Consider the following 22,686-nt stretch of genomic DNA (forward strand, 5'->3'; position numbering starts at 1 on the left):
TTCAGAAACCAAGTGTAGTTTCTCATGAGCTGAGGATGAAATCAGCTGTGTCTGAGGTTTACCTCCGCTTGAGTTTTGCACTGTACTGGGCTTAGTGTTATAAGCTGCAGGGAATGATGAATTATTCCAGAAGAGGTGACGCTAATGGGGACTTAAGGCCATCGTTTGTAGTGTTGGTCCAGAAGCATCCCGGGATGGCAGAGAATCCGATAACATGCTGTACCGGCCCCAGTGCCAGAAAACACTGAAGCATCACAGGTTTGTACGCTGCTTTCTGGCGTTACCTGGCGAAACGTGACAGCGCGTGTTCCCCTGCTGGAAGGAGATCAGGCCTGTGCATGGAATATCAGCTCCTGGAGGCCATGTGAGTACGTGTTAAAGAACAAAAGAACACCAAACAAGCCCTAAAACAATTCAAGTCTCTGTGTTCAGCTTGTGTTGGTGGATTTCCCAGTTTCTCGACAACCACCTATTGTTCCAGACCAGGGTGGCTGTCCAGCCCTTGCCTGGTGCCAGCAGCTCGCCCTGTGTTTGTTTGCCTTTGCTCAAGCAGCCGCTGAGGCCGAGATGTTCCCTGGAGCTGTAGGATGATTTGTGCCACCAGCTCCAGCCCCATGGGAACAAATTCAGTTTCCTGGTCCTGTGCTGGGCTGGGGGAGCCCTGGACCCCCCTTGGGAGCCCCAGGAGGGACCTGTCATCTCCTGTGGAGGGAAATGGATGATCACAGAATGTGAGGGGTTGGAAGGGACCTGGAAAGCTCATCCAGTGCAATCCCCCCATGGAGCAGGAACACCCAGCTGAGGTTCCACAGGAAGGTGTCCAGGCGGGTTTGAATGTCTGCAGAGAAGGAGACTCCACAGCCTCCCTGGGCAGCCTGGGCCAGGCTCTGACACCCTCACCATGAAGAAGTTTCTTGTCAGATTTAAGTGGAACCTCCTGTGTTCCAGTTTGCACCCATTGCCCCTTGTCCTGTCACTGGTTGTCACCCAGAAGAGCCTGGCTCCATCCTCCTGACACTGCCCCTTTCCATATTCCCCAGGAATGAGTCCCCCCTCAGTCTCCTCTTCTCCAGCTCCAGAGCCCCAGCTCCCTCAGCCTTTCCTCACACGGGAGATGCTCCACTCCCTTCAGCATCTTGGTGGCTGCGCTGGACTCTCTCCAGCAGTTCCCTGTCCTTCTGGAACTGAGGGACCACAACTGGACACAATATTCCAGGTGTGGTCTCCCCAGGGCAGAGCAGAGGGGCAGGAGAACCTCTCTGCCCTACTGACCACCCCCTTCTAACCCACCCCAGGTACCATTGGCCTTCCTGGCCACAAGGGCCCAGTGCTGGCTCATGCTCACCCTGCTGTCCCCAGGACCCTCAGGTCCCTTTTCTTGATGTGGCTGATGCTGGAGCAGTTGTCTGCTTTTCAGAGGAGAAACAGGCAGGCGGGCAGCAAGAAGGGAATATAGGTTAAAAGTGCTTTTATGCCCATACACTTAAAATGCAATGGCAAAAGACACATTTATAATTTTATTTGGGCCACTGAGTGATTTGTTTGCTGTTTATGAAACTAAGCCATTGCTAATAACAACATGCTTTAGAATATTGCATTTTTTCCTGAGAATACTTGCATGTCACATACTGCACCCAAATGGAGCTCAGGGATGGTGTGAGAAATCCCCTCCGTTGTCAGCTCACCTGCTGGTGCAGTTCTGTCTGCTTGTAGGCATGTCAGACAGCACAAGGAGTTAGAGGAAGGATTGACTTGGAAAAATAGCATCATCTCTTTTGTAAAGCTGCAAAATGCTTTCAAGGGATCCACCGGTATCTGAACCCTGATTTGTTTTCGCATGAGGGCTGAAAACCCTGGAGCTGTTCTGTGAATGCTGCCTCCACCCTTGTAAACACTCTGCTCTGAGTTTTTTTTAAGCAGTTAAGAAATCACAATTGTTTGAGGGTTTGTTTGTGTCAGATGTTTTCTGCTTCGCTCAGTGCCATTTGCAGTTCACTTCAAGTCTGCATATCAGACTCCTTTACTTGAAAGAGAAACCTTTTATTTAGGTAAGGTGAGCCTCTGGAGTGATAGTGTTGCAGTAAGGCCTTGCTCGGCTGGCTCCAAGCCTGGTACATTGACAAAACAGCTAAATTTAAAAAATATATAAAATATTTAAATATTTTTTTCGAGTTACAATTAGTTTACTCTATATTTTTCCGTATTTGGATCTGGTGATTGTGGGCAGGGTGTGCCTGCCCCTGTGACGAGATGCTGTAGGGATCAGTAAAAAGTGCCCTGAACTGTCAAAGCTCTGATTTTCTGATCTCTAAAAAATGGATGATTTAGGTTGGAAGAGACTCTCAAGATCATCAAGTCCACCCATAACCCACCCCTGGCACTGCCCCATGTCCCTGAGATCCTCATCTCCATCTGTCCAACCCTTCCAGGGATGGTGACTCCAGCACTGCCCTGGGCAGCCTGTTCCAATGCCCCACAGCCCTTTGGGGAAGAAACTGTTCCCCAGATCCAACCTCAACCTCCCCTGGCACAACTTGAGGCCGTTTCCTCTTGTTTTGTCACTTCACAGACTGGTTGGGGTTGAAGGGACCTCTGGAGATCACCCAGTCCAACCCACCTGCTAGCGCAGGGTCACCAGAGCAGATCACACAGGAAGGTGTCCAGGTGGTTTTGAATGTCTGTGGAGAAGGAGACTCCACAACGTCTCTGGGCAGCCTGGGCCAGGCTCTGGCACTTTTAAGATGAAGTTTCTCTTCATATTCAGATGGAACCTCCTGTGTTTCAGTCTGTGCCCATTGCCCCTTGTCCTATCATTGGGCACCGCTGACAGGAGTCTGGTCCATCCGCTTGACACTCACCCTTGAGACATTTATAAGCATTGATGAGATCCCCTCTCAGCCTTCTCCAGGCTGAACAGACCCAACTCTCTCAGTCTTTCCTTATAAGAAAGGTGCTCTAGGCCCCTCATCATCTTCGTAGCCCACCACTGTCCTTTCAGGCAGTTCAGAGATCAGAAGGTCTCCCCTCAGCTCCTGTTCTCCAGCTGAACCCCCCAGGTCCCTCAGCTGCTTCTCATAAGACTTGTGCTCCAGCCCCTCACCAGTCTTGTGATCTGGGCTTTGATTTTTCACATGAAATAAATAGCCGCGGGCTGGCAAGCTCAATCCTTCCACCACAGCAACAACTTGTGAAGGCGCCTGGTCGGAATTACTCCCGGCTCCTTTTTTAAGCTGTGCTCTGGTGTGACGGCTTTGTGGTGTCAGCAGAGCCGCAGCCAAACCTCCCGTCTGACGGCGTGGAAAAAACGCTGTGGGAACTTTTACCACGCGCTGACTGGGGAGTTGTTGGACCTGTGTGCTGGAAGGGCGGCTCCAAGCCCTGTGTTGCTCGGTTTGGTGATGGCAAGTGTGGCGGTGCCAGTGCCACAGCTGGTCCTGCTCCTCTGGCTGCAAGCGAGGCTGGGGAGCAGGTTTACTGGGGATGAAGCTGGAGGTGTTGAAGCACGGAATGGAGAGAAGAGCCCGTGATGTCTGGTGCGGACGGAGAAGCGCCCGCGGGCCTGACGCTGGATGGCAGCGGCGGCCGGGGCTGGGTGGCTCGGCGGGGTGGCCGCAGGGTGCTCCGGCTTCCTGCTTGTGTCATCTGAGTCACTTCCAGGCGGCGTGGGGCCGACCCCATCGGGTTTTGCTTTGTTTGCTTCCCTTTGCTTGACTGCGATGTGTGAAACCAGGGCGGCGGAGCAGGCGAATGGGAGCAGCTGGGGGACGATGGATTCTCGCGCACATACACGCTGGTGGCACCGTGAGCCCTTTGGTACGTACGGCTGCTGGGGACATCCCAGAGAGCCATGACCTGGTAGGACAGAAGCAGCCGTGCCTGATGAAGGATTGTGGTGAAAGGCCTATAGAGGGAGCGTTCTTGTAAGAAAAAGTGACTTAAACCTGTATCTGCAGGGACTGCTTTAGCGATTGGGAGAGAAGCAAACACTGATTTATCATCTTCTGTGTCCTTTTTGTGCTTTGTAGCATTGGGTGTTACCAGGCTCTGCTGTGGCTGCAAGGTGCTGTGCTTGTTGGCTTGATTTTGGTTTTTTAAGGTGTAAATGAGGACAAACTTGGGGATGGGTTAGAGGGAGCAGGAGGTGCCATTACCCCAGTTTTCAAACGGAGGCTCCCAGCTGCCCGTGCTGGGGCTGTTGTGCCTTCCCTCTGCTGAGGGACTCAGCTGCTGGCCGGGCTTTTTACGCCTTTTGTGCAAAGCAAATATGCACATAGAGATATATTTTAAACCTCTCCTCCCATATAGATGTACACGCACACAGAATCTTATTGGAAAATACCTATGACACTGCGTTGTGCTGCAGACAAGCCCTGCAACACACGAACACAGGGTTTCCTTAGTTCTCCACCATTCCTGCCTCCTGGGCTGGGAGCTGGTGTGTGCTGTGCTCTCTGGAAACAGCTCACCGAGGGTGCGCCACAGCGCTTTCGTGATGTTTAATTATTGTTAGCTGGCCAATAATAGCTTTGAATCCCTTAGTTTTCCCTGCTGTTGGTTGTCCATGCTCGCTGCCGGAGGGACCGTGGCCCACGCGCCTTCCTGAACACCCAGTTCCCCTCGGCCAGTGCTCTTTGCTGGCGTGCCCTCTCTTTGCTGGCGTGCCCTCTCTTTGCTGGCGTGCCCTCTCTTTGCTGGCGTGCCCTCTCTTTGCTGGCGTGCCCTCTCTTTGCTGGCGTGTTCTGCACCAGTTCAATGAGTATACAGAGCTTCAAAGTGAAGTAGCATCGTGTCCCACAGAATAGGGCTCAGCAAAGGGCCCAATGCGTCGCTTTGTCCAATGCTTTTTATTTTTTATGGTGTGCTGGCTGTTTTTTTTTTTTTTGCAATAGGAAGTGCTTTCTGCAGAGGGCATTTTCCCTTCCTGAAATAAGGCTGAGCTGCATATTTAGTTCCTCTATAATTCTCTTGAAAAATATGAGTGTTTGCAAGAGAAAAGCTAACATGGCCTGTCTTCTCATTAAGATGAAAAGATTCCCACTTACAGGTTGCAAGAGCTATTTTTGAGACTGAGACCTGTTTGTTTTCCAGTTTAGTTTATTATTATGTTTTCACAGCTTGGGCTTTTATAGTTTTGCTGCCATTTAAGAAAATAGGAGGGGAGCCCATGGGTCTTGTGTCCTGGGCTGGCCCTGGCAGCTTCTCGAGGTGAGCTGGGCACATCTGGAGAGCATCGCAGCTGCGTTTCTGCTGGGAGGATCCTTCCTCCATGATGGGCTTTGCACAGTTCTCCAGCGATAAATACAACCACACTGCCGGAGGTGGAATGGTGAAAAACAAAGTCATTGCAAACCTGTGGAGATTATTTTAGAAACACATCAGCAGATGTCACTTGCCTTGTCTAACGTGGTGTTGACCTGAGTCATTTTTTACCTGTTGTTAGGGTGGATTTCTCCTTGCTCTGTCTGGTAGTGATCAGCAGATGGAAATGATTTCACAGGCATTGTGGGAAACGTAAAGGAGGAAAAGGAGATGTCTTGAGATGCTTTTTAGACTAGGAACTTAGAAATAGAATTGGTTTTCTATAAAGAAAAACATCATCTGAGGCATTGGGGCTGCTCTTGGGTGAGAGATGGCAGTCAAATCCCTGGAGCACAAGCTGTGGCGGTGGGTGACACGGGACAGGGCCCCTGAGATACAGGCAGCTGAGACGAGGCTTGTTTCAATTTTTTGCAGTTTGTTGGTCTCATAACCTTCATTAAGCCTGTTTCATGGTTATTCAAAATCCAGTTTGAGCCCTTTGCTGGCTGTCACTGGGCTGAGAGGATGTGTGTGTACGATCCTTATTATGGAGGGATTTCCCTCCATGGGGCTTGGCTTGGCCATGCAATGTTCACTAAACCTGTTTTCTTTTAAGAACTGGAGCACCCTATTGCTGCTGTTTGTTTGCCTTTCCAGTTGAGTTCAGATGCCACGCTGGGACTTGATGTTCGTTTCTGGCACGCGGTAATATGGAATCTAGTGCAAGAGCCTTGCTTGGAATTGCGAACATCCAGTTTTGTCCTGTTCTAGCCCAATCTTCAGGTGATATTGCTGCGTTTCTCCTTCACGTGGGAAGAGCAGCATGGCCTCCTGGTCTTCAGGACAAGGTGTCAAGTGGGCATCAGTCCAGCTGGCTCAGCAGATGAGTCTTCATGATTGTGCTCTAAAAACTGTTCCCTTTGCCCCCAGGTTTGGAAGCTCTGGCCATGGATCAGAAAGGCTATCGACGGGGGAGTTTCCAGAGCAGCACCAGTGATGAAGATATGCTGGAAATAGCAGGAGCATCTCTGGACTTCTCCCTGGCAGACGATGACCCGCCGCTCGATAGGGAGATGGGAGGTAACACCCACACATCTGCTTTCTGCTTCTCATAGCGGCTTTTGGCAGGATTTCATGTTTATATTTTCTGTATGGATCCCACTGCCTCTGCCTGGGACGGGTCTTGTGTTTCATGGCACCAACGTGAATAGTTTGCAGGATTTGCCGCAGCATCACATCCCTGAATAGACTTTTGCAGGACAGCTGAACATGTGCCACGTATGTCTCCCAGCATTGCCTTGTAATGGAGGCTGGTGCGAGACGCCTGTTCGGTGTAAAGTAGAAAATCTCCTTATAGTCAGTGGCAATTACAATAAGTATGAGAGTGGCTGCTGGGGGGAGGCACCGCTCGTCTGTCTCCAGCAGCTGAGCTGCCCTATCACAGAATCCCAGAACGTGAGGGGTTGGAAGGGACCTGTAAAGCTCATCCAGTGCAGTCCCCCCATGGAGCAGGAACACCCAGCTGAGGTTCCACAGGAAGGGGTCCAGGCGGGTTTGAATGTCTGCAGAGAAGGAGACTCCACAACCTCCCTGGGCAGCCTGGGCCAGGCTCTGACACCCTCACCCCGAACAAGTTTCTTCTCATATTTAAGTGAAACCTCCTGTGTTCCAGTTTGTACCCATTACCCCGTGTCCTGTCACTGGTTGTCACCCAGAAGAGCCTGGCTCCGTCCTCCTGACACTGCCCCTTTCCATATTGATCCCCATGAATGAGTCCCCCCTCAGTCTCCTCTTGTCCAGCTCCAGAGCCCCAGCTCCCTCAGCCTTTCCTCACACGGGAGATGCTCCACTCCCTTCAGCATCTTGGTGGCTGCGCTGGACTCTCTCCAGCAGTTCCCTGTCCTTCTGGAACTGAGGGGCCACAACTGGACACAAGATTCCAGGTGTGGTCTCCCCAGGGCAGAGCAGAGGGGCAGGAGAACCTCTCTGACCTACTGACCACCCCCTTCTAACCCACCCCAGGTACCATTGGCCTTCCTGGCCACAAGGGCCCAGTGCTGGCTCATGGTCACCCTGCTGTCCCCAGGACCCCCAGGTCCCTTTCCCCTACGCTGCTCTCTAACAGGTCATTCCCCAACTTACACTGGAACCTGGGGTTGTTCCTGTCCAGATTCAAGACTCTACACTTGCCCTTGTTCTATTTCATTAAATTTTTCCCTGCCCAACTCTCCAGCCTGTCCAGGTCTCTGGATGGCAGCACAGCTTCCAGTGTCACCCGCTCCTCCCAGCTTGGTGTCATCTTGGGCTGTGTGCTCCCAGTAACCTATCAGAGAGGAGAACTGCTCTCTTAGCCATCTGCGTGGTTACATATCCACTGTCACCACTTTGCTTTTGGGGTTTCTGGATAGTCCTGTCTGCAGTTTTCAGAAATAGCTGCTGGAGGGCAGAGCTGGGTGTGCCATGAGGGAGGTGTGGTGAGCGGGATGGGCAGGGATGACAGTGTGGACCAATTCCTGGGCGCTTGGGATGCGAGCAGAGACTCTCCCCTCCCCTTCTTCCTTAGCTGTAAATTTAAAGGTTGTCTGTTGTGTACAGTACCTTGACATGTAATGGCACAGAGGGGTTTGGTGCTGAGCTTGCACACAGCCTGAGATGCTGGGCTTCCCCTGCCACCGATTTGCTGTCCAGGGGGGTGTGTTGCTTCTTCATCTGCTCTGAGCCTGAGGTTGTCAAATCAATGGGGAAGAGATGGTTTTGCTGGGCTTTGGCACTAGACAAGCAAGATCTGCCTGCTTTTTGTCTTCTGTGAATTATCATAAGTTAGTTTAAAAGCAAAAATACTTAATTTTGGACAGCAGACTGCAAGTCTCAATGACTTCCCATAAACCTTCTTGTCCTCTTCTTTCCCCCACCCATTTACTGTAGGGCAAAAATTCAAAATAAATCCTTCTGTTTTGCTTCTCAACCATGTGGTCTCTGTCTCAGGGTACTGCAAATGAAGACAAACTTCCTCAAATATCACCTGTTAGGAGATGAAACTCCCAGCTGTTCTGCTGACAGAGATGCTCTGAGGAGCACGCAGTTGTTTGCTGCTTGGTCTGGTCCCTCTCGCCCCTTTCAGGCTCAAGCGAAGGAAGGATCACTGTGGTTTTGTAGTGGTTGCATTAACTCTGAGTGATAAGCATTGGTTTGTGGTTAAAAAAACCTCTCTCCATGCGCAAAGGGGGCCTGTGCAAGGCTTATATCCCAGGGTGTTGTGTCTTGGGCTAAAGGCGGTGTTGGGCACGTCGGGGTGTTGCAGTGTGGGTGCCGGGCAGTGTGCTCGCTCCAGCCCGCCTGCTGTGCAAGTGACTGGTAGAACCGGGCACCTCTGGGAGTCCGCCTGAAATAATGCCTCCTGACCAAATTTACTTCTGAAGATCTATTAATTACTAGTATGTGCAGGATCAGGTTTATGGAAATAATCATGTTATGCATGTTGGTCATTGAATTGTGAATTCATGCTGCCTTTCCTGCTGGTGAGAACTGCTTTTTCTGTTGACGCTGGGGTATCATGTTAAATGTGTGCTCATGTTTAATGTTTAGAGAGAATGAGCTTAATTCTTTGACTTCTTATAAGGAAATTATTATTCTAGGCAGGGCAGAAGCAGCGGTGGGTGTGTTGAGCTGAGTTTAGTTTTGCTGCTGACTTGAAGCAGCGCTCAGTTGTTCCTCTCCTTGGTTAAATAGATTTTCCCATCTCCGCTCAGGGTGTTTGAAGACCTGTGGTTACTTCTGTGAAAGAAGCAGGGGTCTGCCCCGCTGGCACACGGGCAGCTCTTCAGGGGTGCCCTAAGCCCGGTGGCAGAGAGGAGCGGGTCCCCTGAAAGGGGCTCTCTCTGTGGCATGTGACAGGATGCTTAACTCCGTGGGGAGATTGACGCCGAAGTAAAAGAGGAAGAGTAAAAGGAGAAGGAGTTGCTTGCTGAGATACCAGTTTCAGTTCCCTCTCCAAATTTCCTCTGTTGACTTCAGGAAAGGTTTGCTGGCAAATGTTTTGGTGCCCGACTGAGAATGCGGTGGTAGAGCTGGAGCTGGGAGGTGAGAACTGAGGTTCTCCTGTGGTGGAGTTTGCTGCAAACCTCTGGCTGGGACCTGCTGCTTTTGCTGCCTGGTGCGTTGTCAGATGGGGGTGAGTTAGTGATGCCTTTTGGAACCAGAACCCAGCCCTCCCTTGCCACCTTCTCCAAGACTGTCACAGAATCCCAGAATGTCAGGGGTTGAAGGGACCTGGAAAGCTCATCCAGTGCAATCCCCCATGGAGCAGGAACACCCAGCTGAGGTTCCACAGGAAGGTGTCCAGGCGGGTTTGAATGTCTGCACAGAAGGAGACTCCACAACCTCCCTGGGCAGCCTGGACCAGGCTCTGCCACCCTCACCCCCAACAAGTTTCTTCTCAAATTTAAGAGGAACCTCTTGTGTCCCAGTTTGCACCCATTGCCCCTTGTCCTGTCATTGGTTGTCACCCAGAAGAGCCTGGCTCCATCCTCCTGACACTGCCCCTTTCCATATTGATCCCCAGGAATGAGTCCCCCCTCAGTCTCCTCTTCTCCAGCTCCAGAGCCCCAGCTCCCTCAGCCTTTCCTCACACGGGAGATGCTCCACTCCCTTCAGCATCTTGGTGGCTGCGCTGGACTCTCTGGAGCAGTTCCCTGTCCTTCTGGAACTGAGGGGCCACAACTGGACACAATATTCCAGGTGTGAACTCTCCTGCAAGAGTTCTGGCATCTCCTGTTGAAAAAACAGCCACAATTGGAACTTATGGGTCTTGTTTTGTCGACAGGAGGAGGAAGGGTCACCTGCTGCTTGGTAGATTTGTAAATCTGGAGTCTGTCTGGCAGCCAGCGCTCCTCCATGCTTTCCATATGAGCCCTTGGCTAGCGGTGACAGGGCTTTTGTACCAGGTCAGGTCCCCGATGGGACCCAGCAGCCTCCCCTGCTGGCTGGAGCCACAGGATCCTGCTGTTGAAAAACATCTTCAAGACGGATCTAGACTGACCATGAAACTTTGATCCTAACTGGTATTTGCGCGAATGCACCTGCTTCCCAAAGGCTGGAGCTCTTTAAGAGCTTGAGCCAAAGTGCCAATATTCCAAGCACTTCATGCTTCTTTCATTCAAAACAATTGGAAAAGGACTGTGCTGTTTGCAGTATTGAAAACTTACTATGAGCAGCACATTCTCTCTTATCTTCTCTGGTTTGGACTTTGCATTTTGTCAATAAAAGGCAACAGATAAGACTTTCCTTGGTAATTTTTTTTCCTTCCTGTGTTGCTAAGTTGTGCTTGGGAATCAAACTTAATGTTTTAATAAAATCCCGTGATACTTTTCTAGTCTTTCTGGATAGTAAGGTAATGGTTTACACCAGGCAGCAGGTGCATCTTAACAGTGCTTTTTCAAAATGGTTGTCGGAGCACAGATTTTAATCTCAGAGGGTGGGTGAGGTGGTGCTGCCTTTTTAACGATACAGCCACGCTTCCCAGGAGCTGTTTCATCTTACTGGCATCACCTCCTTTCTGTGCCACAGTGAAGGTGACCAGAACTACACAGGACGTTCAAGGTGCATTTGTGCAGCTGTAAATCTTTCCTATTTCTTAGTCTAAGGGATTTAAAGAAAAGCCTTTTCCTTATCGTCTGTTCTCAAGTATTGAGCAATGACTTGCAGAGCGTTGCCCGCAGACGCTTGAATTTTGAAGTCAGACGTGCTGACTTGGAGCAGGACATTGTTTGCAGTTGTCTCTTCCCCTCCCCCTATCCCCTGCTGTGCTGGCACTGGGTTTCTCCCGCTCTCCTGTAATCCAGCTGTAGTCCTTCCAAGCCAGCAAAGAGATGCTGGTTACCCCGCACAAGTTACAATAAGTGTAGCCACCACTTTTCCAGACCACTTACAAATACACCAGGTGCAAGCAGAAATGAATGGGATTCCAGTGTTGCCTTCCTCCTGTTTCAAAAACACAGGAATTTCTGCCTTTTAACATCCTGAGTCTTCAGCCAGTTGCTTCTCGGTGAGAAAACTTTCCCTGCTGCTTTCCAAGAGCCTAATTTGCTTCAGACCTTCTAAAGAAAATTTTGTCAAAAGCTTAATGGATACCCAAGTCAGATTATATTTGCAGTCCTTCTTTTAATTTAAGAAATACAGTATTTACAAGACCTGATTCCTTTAGCAAAAGCTGTTGGAACAGCTGCCTCACTGAGTATTATCTCCTAGATGAGGGGTTGCTTCTGTCAAGTGGTTTGTAGGTTGTACTGGTTTCTAGTTCCTTAACATCCCTTTCCAAAAGTATTAAAATACAAATGGTGTCCTCTGAGTAGTTTAGAGCAGTTCTGGCTGAGGGTCTAAGTTAGGCAGCAATGCTGGCTTATTTTGTGCTTTTCTTTAGCGGCCCTTTGCTCATCGCAGAGGCAGATGCTGGGCTTGGGAAGAACAAGGTGTCATGCCTGGGTATCGTGGTGGTCTCTGGATGTGCTTTAAATCATAGGGAGCAAAGACAGGACCGTGTTCCCCACTTATTTCAGAGGAAAGCTTAAAAATGTTTCAGTGGCTGGAATGGCTCCTTTTTGCTGTAGGATTTAAGAAGTTTTTTTGTCTTTTTGAGCTTTAAGGACAAGAATTGAGAATCGCAATAGCAACAAATAGCACTCAAAAATGCAGCGGGGTTAGCGAAGCTTAATTTCATATGGATTTTTGTTTGGAAGGATTAAATACCTTTCTTTGTTGTGCTAGCCAGGTTTTTCACTCAACTGCTGCATCTCTGGCAGGTTGGACTAACTGACCCACCCATTAGATCTCAGCCAAGCTCTGAGATGATCCCTGGGCCGGGAGATATCTCCTCTGGCTTTAGTCTTCACCGCCTTCCTCCTTGACCTCCAGACTGAAGCCCGGGGTTGTCAGAGCAGCGTATCAGGTGAAAGCAAAGTCAACATTTGCTGGGGTGTAGTGTTTCAGGCTTGCCACACGATGTTGAAATGACAAGCTATCGCTAACAAATTGGAGCCAGACAAACTTAATCACCAGCCCCTTTGAGCTCTTGGATACATTGAATGGCAAGATAAAGAGTGCTCCCGGGGGGGCTGGGGAGAGCGGAGTGGAATATTGCATCTGCAGAGACGGCCAAATAAAGGTTCAGTGCCTGCCAGCCTCCTGGAGAAACAGTGAGCAGAGAGCGCTGAAAGTAGCTCTTCAGCAAGCAAAATGTCAGCCAGGTGGGAGAAGAAGAGGTCTTTTCAGCCCGTCTGTGAGTGACCCTGTTCCCCGGCACTGGTGAGGCTGTACCTCAAATCCTGGGGGCAGTTTTGGGCCCCCCAAACCAAGAAAGGCCTTGAAGTGCTGGAGCGAGTTGAGAGAAGGGAACGGAGCTGTTGAGGGGCTGGAGCACAAGTGTGATGGGAGCGGCTGAGGGACCTGGGGGGTTCAGCTGGAGAACAGGAGCTGAGGGGAGAGCTTCTGATCTCTGAACTGCCTGAAAGGAGCTTGGAGCCAGGGGGGTCGGGCTCTGCTCCCCAGGAACAAGCGCCAGGAGCAGAGGAAACGGCCTCAAGTTGTGCCAGGGGAGGTTGAGGTTGGATATTGGGAACAATTTCTTCCCCAAAGGGTTGTGGGGCATTGGAACAGGCTGCCCAGGGCAGTGCTGGAGTCACCAGCCCTGGAGGGTTGAACAGACACAGAGACGAGGTTCTTAGGGACATGACTTGGTGCTGGAGTTAGATTACGGTTGGACTCAATGATCTTGAGGGTCTCTCTTCCAACCAAAATGATTCCATCATTCTATGACCCACCAGTGTCAGGGAACTCCATTAATAAATGTGTGTTTTCCTGTGCTGAAGCTTGGCTTGTCCAGATCATTGAAAACGTGCGGGTGCAGAGCGGGGTCTGTCCCAGGCTGATGTGCTGGGAGCATCAATCTGATGTGGGTAACTGGGTGTCTGGGGTGTCCTCCCACAGCAAGCCTGGGCGTCAGGGGCTTGAGTGCCGGGTTTGCCAAATCTTTGGGGTGAAGGAGATGAGGTGTGAGTGCACAGCTGCAGCCTGCCTGACTCGGAGCAAACAGCCTTAGCAACGAGCTGCTCTCCATCTTAAAGGCCCTGCGCAGGCCGTTCCGTCTCTGCAGCACCGCGTCTGTGCAGCTCAGTGAATGCGCAGATTTTAGTCCTTATTCTGCCGGATAAAACATCCTGAGTGCTGCCCGAGCAGCTCCGCTCACAGCTTGGGGGTGCAGCCTCCCTTCTGGGCACATCGGAAGCTCTGATCCCTGGATGTTGCCGGTGTCCTCTGCCCTCGCCTGCCCGCAAGCGTGAACCTCTCCCTGTGCTGCTCAGATCCTACCCCTTCCAGCGAGGTGCAAGGGCCGGCTCATGTGACGGTGACGCTGCACCAGGCGTGCGGGGAGGGCCCAGCGCTGCTGCCCGAGCCTGGAGGAAGAGGCTGCAGCAAGTGCTGCTGCGAGCGGAGCGCCCGGTGTCCCCGGACCCAGCGGCCATGGCACCGATGGGCTCCCGAAGGTGCTCCCGTGGCTGAGCGAGGGTGAGGAGAGCCCTGCCAGGGAGGAAGAGGGGACGGGAGCCCAGGGGAACGCGTGGGGCCGCGTTGCGGAGGCTGCGGAGCAGCAAAGTGCCTGTTCCCGCTGGGGCGACGGGGCGGTGCGTTGGGCAGGGGGTGCAGCCGGGGTGGTCGGTGTGATTTCTGCTGTGTAATGGTTGCTTGTTTACTGCCGGTCTCCTTTTTTGTCTGCAAAACCCCTTCTTCTTCCAGATTTGCCAGAGCGAGGGGAGCAGTGCGGGGAGCGGTGCGGGGAGCAGTGCGGAGGCAGAGCGCTCCCAGGTGCTGCTGGCATCTGGCTGTGCGGGCAGGACAATTAACAAAGCCCCGTGGGTCTGTGTGACACACGCCTGTAACTTTAACAGGCTCTGCCTTTCTTTTTTAAGCCAGGTAGTCCCTCTAAAGTGGAGCATTAACCCGTCTTAGGGAGGTGATCAAAATGCAAGCAAATCTGTGTTTAAAAAATGAACTGTACTTCTCTTAACATTTGACTTGCTGGTTCTAGGCATTAAATACTGATTTAGAGATCTATACATTAGGAACTGGGCAGACCTGTATAATCATCTTGATTGTATTTTGAAAGGTGTTACTTCATTTCTTCCTTTATTCCTACCTGGGTATCCTAGCATCCTTGATTTGCAATAAGCTGAGGCAGGAAGTATGATCTTGATAAATATTTATGTCTGTCAGCCATTTTATAGTTCGGTATTACTCCTTGAAAAAATATAAGGACATGTTCTTGAACGGATAGCTTACCTGCTTACGTGGCTGCGAAACTGCCTTGTATGTCTAGAGACTTTGAGGTTCTGATTTTTTTAGGCGCACGTCAAGCTGGGCTGAATGGGGTCAGCATCTGGAGAGCAGGATCCATCCCCAAACTGTACTTGTCTGGTCCTGAGCGTGCAGATCAGACCGTCCCTCCTGCACTTGGCTTTGTGGACAGCGAGATCCCCCACGGGGCTGCCAGTCGTGGCGTGGATGGGATTGCACAGGCCGGTCCTGGGGGGACGTTTGGTACTGGGTGCGATGACCTGCGAGGCTGTGCTGTGATTTGTGCCCTCAGGGTCTTGTCTGTGTTGCTTTGTGGCAGCAGGGTGACCATGAGCCAGCACTGGGCCCTTGTGGCCAGGAAGCCAATGGTACCTGGGGTGGGTTAGAAGGGGGTGGTCAGTAGGTCAGAGAGGTTCTCCTGCCCCTCTGCTCTGCCCTGGGGAGACCACACCTGGAATATTGTGTCCAGTTGTGGCCCCTCAGTTCCAGAAGGACAGGGAACTGCTGGAGAGAGTCCAGCGCAGGAGAGTCCAGCGCAGCCACCAAGATGCTGAAGGGAGTGGAGCATCTCCCGTGTGAGGAAAGGCTGAGGGAGCTGGGGCTCTGGAGCTGGAGAAGAGGAGACTGAGGGGGGACTCATTCATGGGGATCAATATGGAAAGGGGCAGTGTCAGGAGGATGGAGCCAGGCTCTACTCGGTGACACCCAGTGACAGGACAAGGGGCAATGGGTGCAAACTGGAACACAGGAGGTTCCCCTTAAATCTGAGAAGAAACTTGTTCGGGGTGAGGTTGTAAGGGCCTGGCCCAGGCTGCCCAGGGAGGTTGTGGAGTCTCCTTCTCTGCAGACATTCAAACCCGCCTGGACACCTTCCTGTGGAACCTCAGCTGGGTGTTCCTGCTCCATGGGGGGATTGCACTGGATGAGCTTTCCAGGTCCCTTCAACCCCTGACACTCTGGGATTCTGTGATTCTCTTGGCTGTCCTGGGAACTCTCTCCCAGCTCAAAGTCGCTGGGCTGGGCAGTTATTCCGGAAGAGTGAGCAAGGAATGACCCTGATCTCATCTTCTTGCAGAAAATACTTCTCAAAGTAGTCTCAGTTAACTAAGTTTAACACTGCTTTATTAGTATTTTTTTTTTCCTTTTTTTAAGGACAACCTTTTATTTTTAGGACAGATTAAAGTAGGTGTACCAAAATAAAACTGAACAGACAATGAGAATGAATGCCTGGGTGGTTGCTGGCTTTCCTTAATACTATAAACCCCCCCTAAATTTATATTTCAACTTGCCCAGAAAAGCATTGACGCTGTTGAAAACCCACTGTGACGTGCTTGCAACCTGGTGCTGCCATCAAACCGACGTGCCGGATCAGACCCTGACTTACCCCCAGGTTCGGTTGTCCTGCTGCAGCCACCGTCTCCACATCCATGGTATTTACTGTGAAAATCCGCAGCTCAGGACTGTAGATGAGACTTGTCTGAGTTGTGGTTGGCTGGGCCGATGCCTCGTCTTGTCCCCTATATCAAATGCTCTATTGGGTACTGTTGGGTCTTGTTGGGCTCTGTCGGGCCCTGTTAAACTCTGTCAGGATGTGTTGGGCTCTGTCAGGCCCTTTTGGGCATTGTCAGGCTCTGTCGGGCCCTCTGTCAGGATCTGTACAGCTCTGTCAGGCTCTTTTGGTCTCTGTCAGATCCTGTCAAACACTGTTGGACCCTGTTGGGCCTTGTCAGGCTGTCACGGGCTTTGTCTCGATCTGTCTGGCTCTGTCGGGCTCTTTCGAGCCCTTTCAAGCTCTTTCGGGACTTTTCTGACCCTGTCATGCCCTGTCAGGCCACGTCGGGCTCTGTGGGGTTTTTTCTGCTTCAGAGGGGGTTTGGTTCGTTACCTTGAGAGGCTGTGGGGCAGCGCTCATCCAGATGGCTTTATACAGGTGAGCAGCAGTCACGAGTATCTCAGTTGAACCTGGTTGCCTGCTATGAGGATAATTTGTTCAAGAAGGTTTTGGTCCGTCAGATTTGTAGAACGGCGCTTGGCATTTTCAGTGAGGATATTTGGGTGGGGAAGTCTCTGAAAAACGTTGCTGCTGGCCTCCTAAGTGCAAAAATGTTGGTTAAAAACAGGGTAATTCCTCGAGGCCCTCGGCACGTGTGCCCCGTTCTCTGTGCAGCGCAAGTTGGGCAGGTGGGGTTTGCAGTCTGCACTTCGCCACCTGGGTTGACGTTAGTTAACCTTTTTTTGTCCCACATGAAGCAAGGAGCCTTTTGAAAGTGGGTGATTTTGTGGCAGTTTTCACTTGTGCTCCATGACTCATCTTGTTTTTCTGCAGGTTTTTCTGTTAAGAGGCAGCTGTGCCAATCTGGGAAGTGGGCTTGAGAAGTATCATAGGTCTCTCTTCTCCTCTGCTGCTTTTAGGTGATGGGGTCGAGAGTGATTGTTTGAATTCCTTATTTCTCCCCATCTGGTGGTATCTACAACTTAAATAAGCTAAAGGAAATACTAAATATTATCCTTTTATATGGGACTCTTAATACTCCTCTTCCCCACTACCTTGCAATTTTGGCTGGGTTTTTGGTTTTGTTCCTTTCTTCTTCTCCCCTCCTTTCTTCTTCTCCCCTCCTTTCTTCTTCTCCCCTCCTTTCTTCTTCTCCCCTCCTTTCTTCTTCTCCCCTCCTTTCTTCTTCTCCCCTCCTTTCTTCTTCTCCCCTCCTTTCTTCTTCTCCCCTCCTTTCTTCTTCTCCCCTCCTTTCTTCTTCTCCCCTCCTTTCTTCTTCTCCCCTCCTTTCTTCTTCTCCCCTCCTTTCTTCTTCTCCCCTCCTTTCTTCTTCTCCCCTCCTTTCTTCTTCTCCCCTCCTTTCTTCTTCTCCCCTCCTTTCTTCTTCTCCCCTCCTTTCTTCTTCTCCCCTCCTTTCTTCTTCTCCCCTCCTTTCTTCTTCTCCCCTCCTTTCTTCTTCTCCCCTCCTTTCTTCTTCTCCCCTCCTTTCTTCTTCTCCCCTCCTTTCTTCTTCTCCCCTCCTTTCTTCTTCTCCCCTCCTTTCTTCTTCTCCCCTCCTTTCTTCTTCTCCCCTCCTTTCTTCTTCTCCCCTCCTTTCTTCTTCTCCCCTCCTTTCTTCTTCTCCCCTCCTTTCTTCTTCTCCCCTCCTTTCTTCTTCTCCCCTCCTTTCTTCTTCTCCCCTCCTTTCTTCTTCTCCCCTCCTTTCTTCTTCTCCCCTCCTTTCTTCTTCTCCCCTCCTTTCTTCTTCTCCCCTCCTTTCTTCTTCTCCCCTCCTTTCTTCTTCTCCCCTCCTTTCTTCTTCTCCCCTCCTTCTGAATGACTCCAAACGCTTCCTGTTTTACCAAACCATGATTAGATTTACTCTTCTGCCCAGGTCTGAAAAACCCCGCTCGTGTCCCCGTGTGTCCCCCGTGGGAGCTCTTAGCAGCAGCGCGTTGCTGCGGGAGGAACGTGCACGGTGCGTGTTCTCCTCGTGTGCGTTACTCGGGACGTGTGAACTCACGCGTGCTCTGCGGAGCAGACGGGATACGTTGCCAAGTGAATGACTGGCGGTTATCTAAGGCTGGGTTCCCAGCTCGGGTAAGAAATGGGCTACCGAGGACTTCAGTCTCTTGCCACCTTCTAGAATTATTTTTGTACTTAGTTTCCCTTTGTTTTGCTGCTGGCGAAGACACACTGAGATTGCTCAACACGCACATTAGCTGCCTGGCAGCACCTTGCTCTCCTCCTTTTCCGACCAGCAATGTATGTTGTACAAGACTGTTTTAAAAGCTCTTCAGAGCTGGGATTTTAAGGGGTTCATCCATGCAACTCCCTGCTGCTTCGCAGGTTGTCGCACAGCTCGCTTCCCTGCGCCGTCCGCGTGCGGAGCGCGAGGGCTGTGTCTCGCGGGTGTGCCGTCCTCTTGGGTGCCGAAGGTAGGAGCAGGCTGGAGGTGCAAAACGAGGGGTGATCAGTTGTGTCCTTCCCTCCTTCATTTCTTAAACAGCAAGGCTGTGCACAGCAGATAGGCTGGGAGGTCGCTGCTGGCTTCTTGTAGGGCCATCAAAGCCAAATAGCGGTGAGCGAGCCTGCCAAAGGCGCCCGCGGAGCTTGGTGGGTATCAGACATCGCAGTGAGACAAGCATTAAAGTCTTAAGGGAGGTTCAGAACCAGTGTTCCCTGTGGAAGGCAGCACCACTTATATTTTCTGATGATGCTTTTGCGTAGTAGGTAATAGACTGCAAGACACCTTTCACCTCTGCTGAAATTTAACGATGTTTCTTGAAGTAACCCAGGCAATTTTTGCCCTTTGAGCATTTGGTGGTGTAGAAAGAAAACTGTATAGAGTAATTACTGCGGATTCTGTTGCTGTTGACTCAGAGCAGGGGCCTTAGTGCTTGCACAAGCAAAGGAATGAGACTTGGGCTGGATTGCACAGAAGAACTTGTTCCATGTCAATTAGTCTGTCAAGAAAACTGCTCGATTTCTTTGGATAAGGTTTAAAAGACCTTTGGTTTGTTTTTCCCCTCGATGTGTTTCAACACCTCCTTCAAACTGCTTGCAAGGGGCTTTAAGAAACATGTTTTTAAAGGAACAAGTGTTGCATTTATGGGGGTTTAAAAGGTTCTTTTGTGATCGAAGATGCTCAATATTTTGTTCTAGGAGCAAACAAAAGCAGGGATAGATGAATGAATGTTTTCCAGCTGGAAAGGATTTAAATGTATTTCTCAGGGCAGGTAGGATGCACTCGGGTGCAAGGGAAGGACCAAACAGCAGCCTGGCTGGGAGCTGCCTGTAAACCAAATGCTTGGGGATGTGGAGACAACATTAATCCATCTGTCTGACCCATTTTTTAACACTGGAGTCCAGGACTAGGGGCATGGGGCTAAACGATCTTTAAAGGTCCCTTCCGAGCCAAATCATTCAATGATTATATGATTAATGGTTTTATTTTCTTGCCGGAGAATGGTGGAGCTGGGGGGACTGAGACTTCAGAGCCTTCGATTGGGAGCATGGCTTGTACGTTGTCTTTAGACCTGGCCACCCCTCATCACACTGTACATGAATAGTTTTCTCTAGGCCCTTGTCTTACCCTGCCCCACATCCTTGGCCTGTGCTCTTAAACCTGGAGAGACTGTCTTGTGACTAAAATTTGGGGAGCATACATCCGCATTGAGCAAGCAGTCATTATCCCACTCTACTCAGCACTTATCAGGCCGCACCTGGGCTGCTTGTGTTCAGTTTTAGTCCCTGCTGTGCAAAACAGATGTGGACAGGCAGGAGAAGGGCCACAGAGAGGATCCAAGGACTAGGAAAATGCAGCATGTGGAAAGGCTGAAACAACTTGGCTTGTTCAGCCTGGAGAGAAGGTGGCTTAGGGGAGAGCTCATCACCATGGTCCAATATTTAAAGGGTGGCTGCAGAGACAATGGAAATTCCCTTTGTACGAGGAGTCACAAGGAAAAGATATGGGGTAATGGGTACAAGTTACTCCAGGGAAATTCCAATTGGACACGAGGGAAATTTTTCACAATGAGAACAATCAGCCATTGGAATAATCCCAGAATGTCAGGGGTTGAAGGGCCCTGGAAAGCTCATCCAGTGCAATCCCCCCATGGAGCAGGAACACCCAGCTGAGGTTCCACAGGAAGGTGTCCAGGCGGGTTTGAATGTCTGCAGAGAAGGAGACTCCACAACCTCCCGGGGCAGCCTGGGCCAGGCTCTGACACCCTCACCAGGAACAAGTTTCTTCTCAGATTTAAGTGGAACCTCCTGTGTTCCAGTTTGCACCCATTGCCCCTTGTCCTGTCACTGGTTGTCACCAAGAAGAACCTGGCTCCATCCTCCTGACACTCCCTCTTTCCATATTGATCCCCAGGAATGAGTCCCCCCTCAGTCTCCTCTTCTCCAGCTCCAGAGCCCCAGCTCCCTCAGCCTTTCCTCACACGGGAGATGCTCCACTCCCTTCAGCATCTTGGTGGCTGCGCTGGACTCTCTCCAGCAGTTCCCTGTCCTTCTGGAGCTGAGGGGCCACAACTGGACACAATATTCTAGCTGTGGTCTCACCAGGCAATAATCTCCCCAGAGAAGTGGTGGATTCCCCAGCATTGGACACTTTTAAGATTCAGCTGGACAGGGTGCTGGGCCACCCTGTCTAGGCTGCTTTGCCAAGAAAGCTTGGAGCAGGTGATCCCTGAAGTCCCTTCCAACCTGGTATTTCCCGATTCTGTGGTCATTTTCCATGGGCTGGAGCAGGTTGGACAGAAGGCCGGTGGTTTGGCTGAGTTTGTTTCACCTGAAGGGCGGCTCCAAGCCCCAATTTCGTGTCTCCTCAAGCCGCCATTTGCTACCACTTCCCACTGCTCAGGCTCTCCTTGCCCCTCAGCAGCAATGGGGGTTGGATGCTCTGCTTCCCCTACCTCCTGTCCTCCTGCTTATCTTCACTAGTTCAACCTGGGACTTCTTTTCATCTGCTGGGGGTCTCAAATATTCATTCACCTTCTCCTCTTTCCTCTGCTTTCCTCATAGAGCAGAATATCATCATGGCAAGGGAAGAATGAATACCTAGTGTTGATTTACTTTGGTTCCTGAACAGTCATTTCCACAATTGACCCAGTCTCTACCTGAACTGCTGGAGCTGCCCAGGTCATCCCTGGGAGGCTTGCTCGGTGTATTTAGCTCACCAAACAGCTCGTTAGCAGTTTGCTTCCACTGAAATTTCTGAAGTTAGTGTTTTGGTGATGTGTTTTTTCCTAAAAAGGAGGAGAACTAAGAAACACTTTGTTTTTTTCCCCCCAGGATTTTCCTCGTATAATGGAGGAGGGATGAACGGCACAAGCACCATAATGGATTTCCTGGAGGAACCTCTTCCTGGTGTGGGCACTTACGAAGATTTTAACACGATAGATTGGGTGCGAGAGAAGTCCAGGGACCGGGACAGGCACAGAGAGGTAACATTTCTTACTGCTGCTCGCTGACACTGAGGGCAGGATAAGAAACTCACTAGAGCTGATCTCAGTTCTGATCACTGGACTCGTGAGGCGCTTTCTGGAGATAACGTGGGACAGAGGAGTCGCCCTCAGTGTGGGAACCAAGAGCCTCTCTGCAGCATTCGTTTGAGGAAGAGGAACACTAAACATGTTGTAGTTTATCAATTGCTATTTCTCTTCTGAGGGCTTTTATTTATTTAAAAAGCTTCACTAGATATCTGATGCGCATCTTAAATCCTTAAGGGCACTTTTTCTTATGCCACATTAAACTTGCTTGACTCTGAAGCATAGCAGAAGCTCCACTCCTACTCATGGAAGGTGAATGTGTTATTTGGAGGAATTACATTGCTCTTGTATGGTTTATAGTGGAAGAATTTAAGCACCCGCAATCCTGTTTATTGATAAAGAAGCAGACTGTTTTTTGGCTCATGCAGTTGCACTTGGGAGTGATGCTCTTTCTATTCCTGATTCATGCAAAACCCTTGCTGGCAGAACTCTTGTATAGTGATGACCAAACTCAACTCACTTATTTGCTTGCGAATATATTCTTTAATTGTATTTTTTTTCCTGAGCCTCACAAAGCAACCTTTGTCTTAATGACAACGCACACACCGAACGTGCTCCCTGCTCAGTGTGTGAGTAAATACGCTACAGCATAATGCCCAGACTTGAGCAAGTACAGGCCCAATTACGGGGCTCCGTGCCCCCATTATTTACTGCCCAAAAAGCTGTCCCCATCTATGGATTAAGAGTACAAAACCAAAAGGTTTATCACACACGTCCTCAGGCACAGGTGCACGTATACAAAGGTGATTCCCATCAGTGCAGATCTATATGCTATCAGCTTCTGTCTGTATTGAAAGAAATTGAAATCAGGTCGAGGCAGAAGTTGCAGCTGCTCAAAGAGGTGTAGGGTTGGTCCAATGAAAATAAATGGAAAGGAAATAGTTTTGGCACCACTTTGATTCTGTGCCCGTTCTGCTCATGATCAGTGTGGCATTTGAAAGATAAAAATCCAGAGGAAAAGAAAACAAACAAATGAGGCTCATTCAGGCAGAAATGATTCTTACTTTATTTATT

The 22,686-nt window shown here is 50.4% G+C and overlaps 1 protein-coding gene across 8 annotated transcripts in view; it reads left to right on the forward strand.

The window, feature by feature from the left end:
• Window positions 1–22,686, forward strand: part of LOC136106327 (H(+)/Cl(-) exchange transporter 5) — a 50,339-nt gene that overhangs the window by 13,339 nt on the left and 14,314 nt on the right. For 4 of the 8 annotated variants that reach the window (XM_065846626.2, XM_065846628.2, XM_065846627.2 and 1 more), the window contains exons 3-4: window positions 6,229–6,378; window positions 21,416–21,567. In XM_065846626.2, coding sequence (XP_065702698.1) covers window positions 6,229–6,378; window positions 21,416–21,567 — 302 coding nt within the window. Of the gene's footprint in view, window positions 1–3,734; window positions 3,814–6,228; window positions 6,379–13,723; window positions 13,858–18,068; window positions 18,093–18,123; window positions 18,215–21,415; window positions 21,568–22,686 lie in introns of those variants that run through there. The other 4 variants (XM_071813378.1, XM_065846631.2, XM_065846632.2 and 1 more) reach the window with 4 other exon arrangements.

Source organism: Patagioenas fasciata, chromosome 11, assembly GCF_037038585.1.
Source record: "Patagioenas fasciata isolate bPatFas1 chromosome 11, bPatFas1.hap1, whole genome shotgun sequence".
In the NCBI taxonomy this organism is placed as follows: domain Eukaryota; kingdom Metazoa; phylum Chordata; class Aves; order Columbiformes; family Columbidae; genus Patagioenas; species Patagioenas fasciata.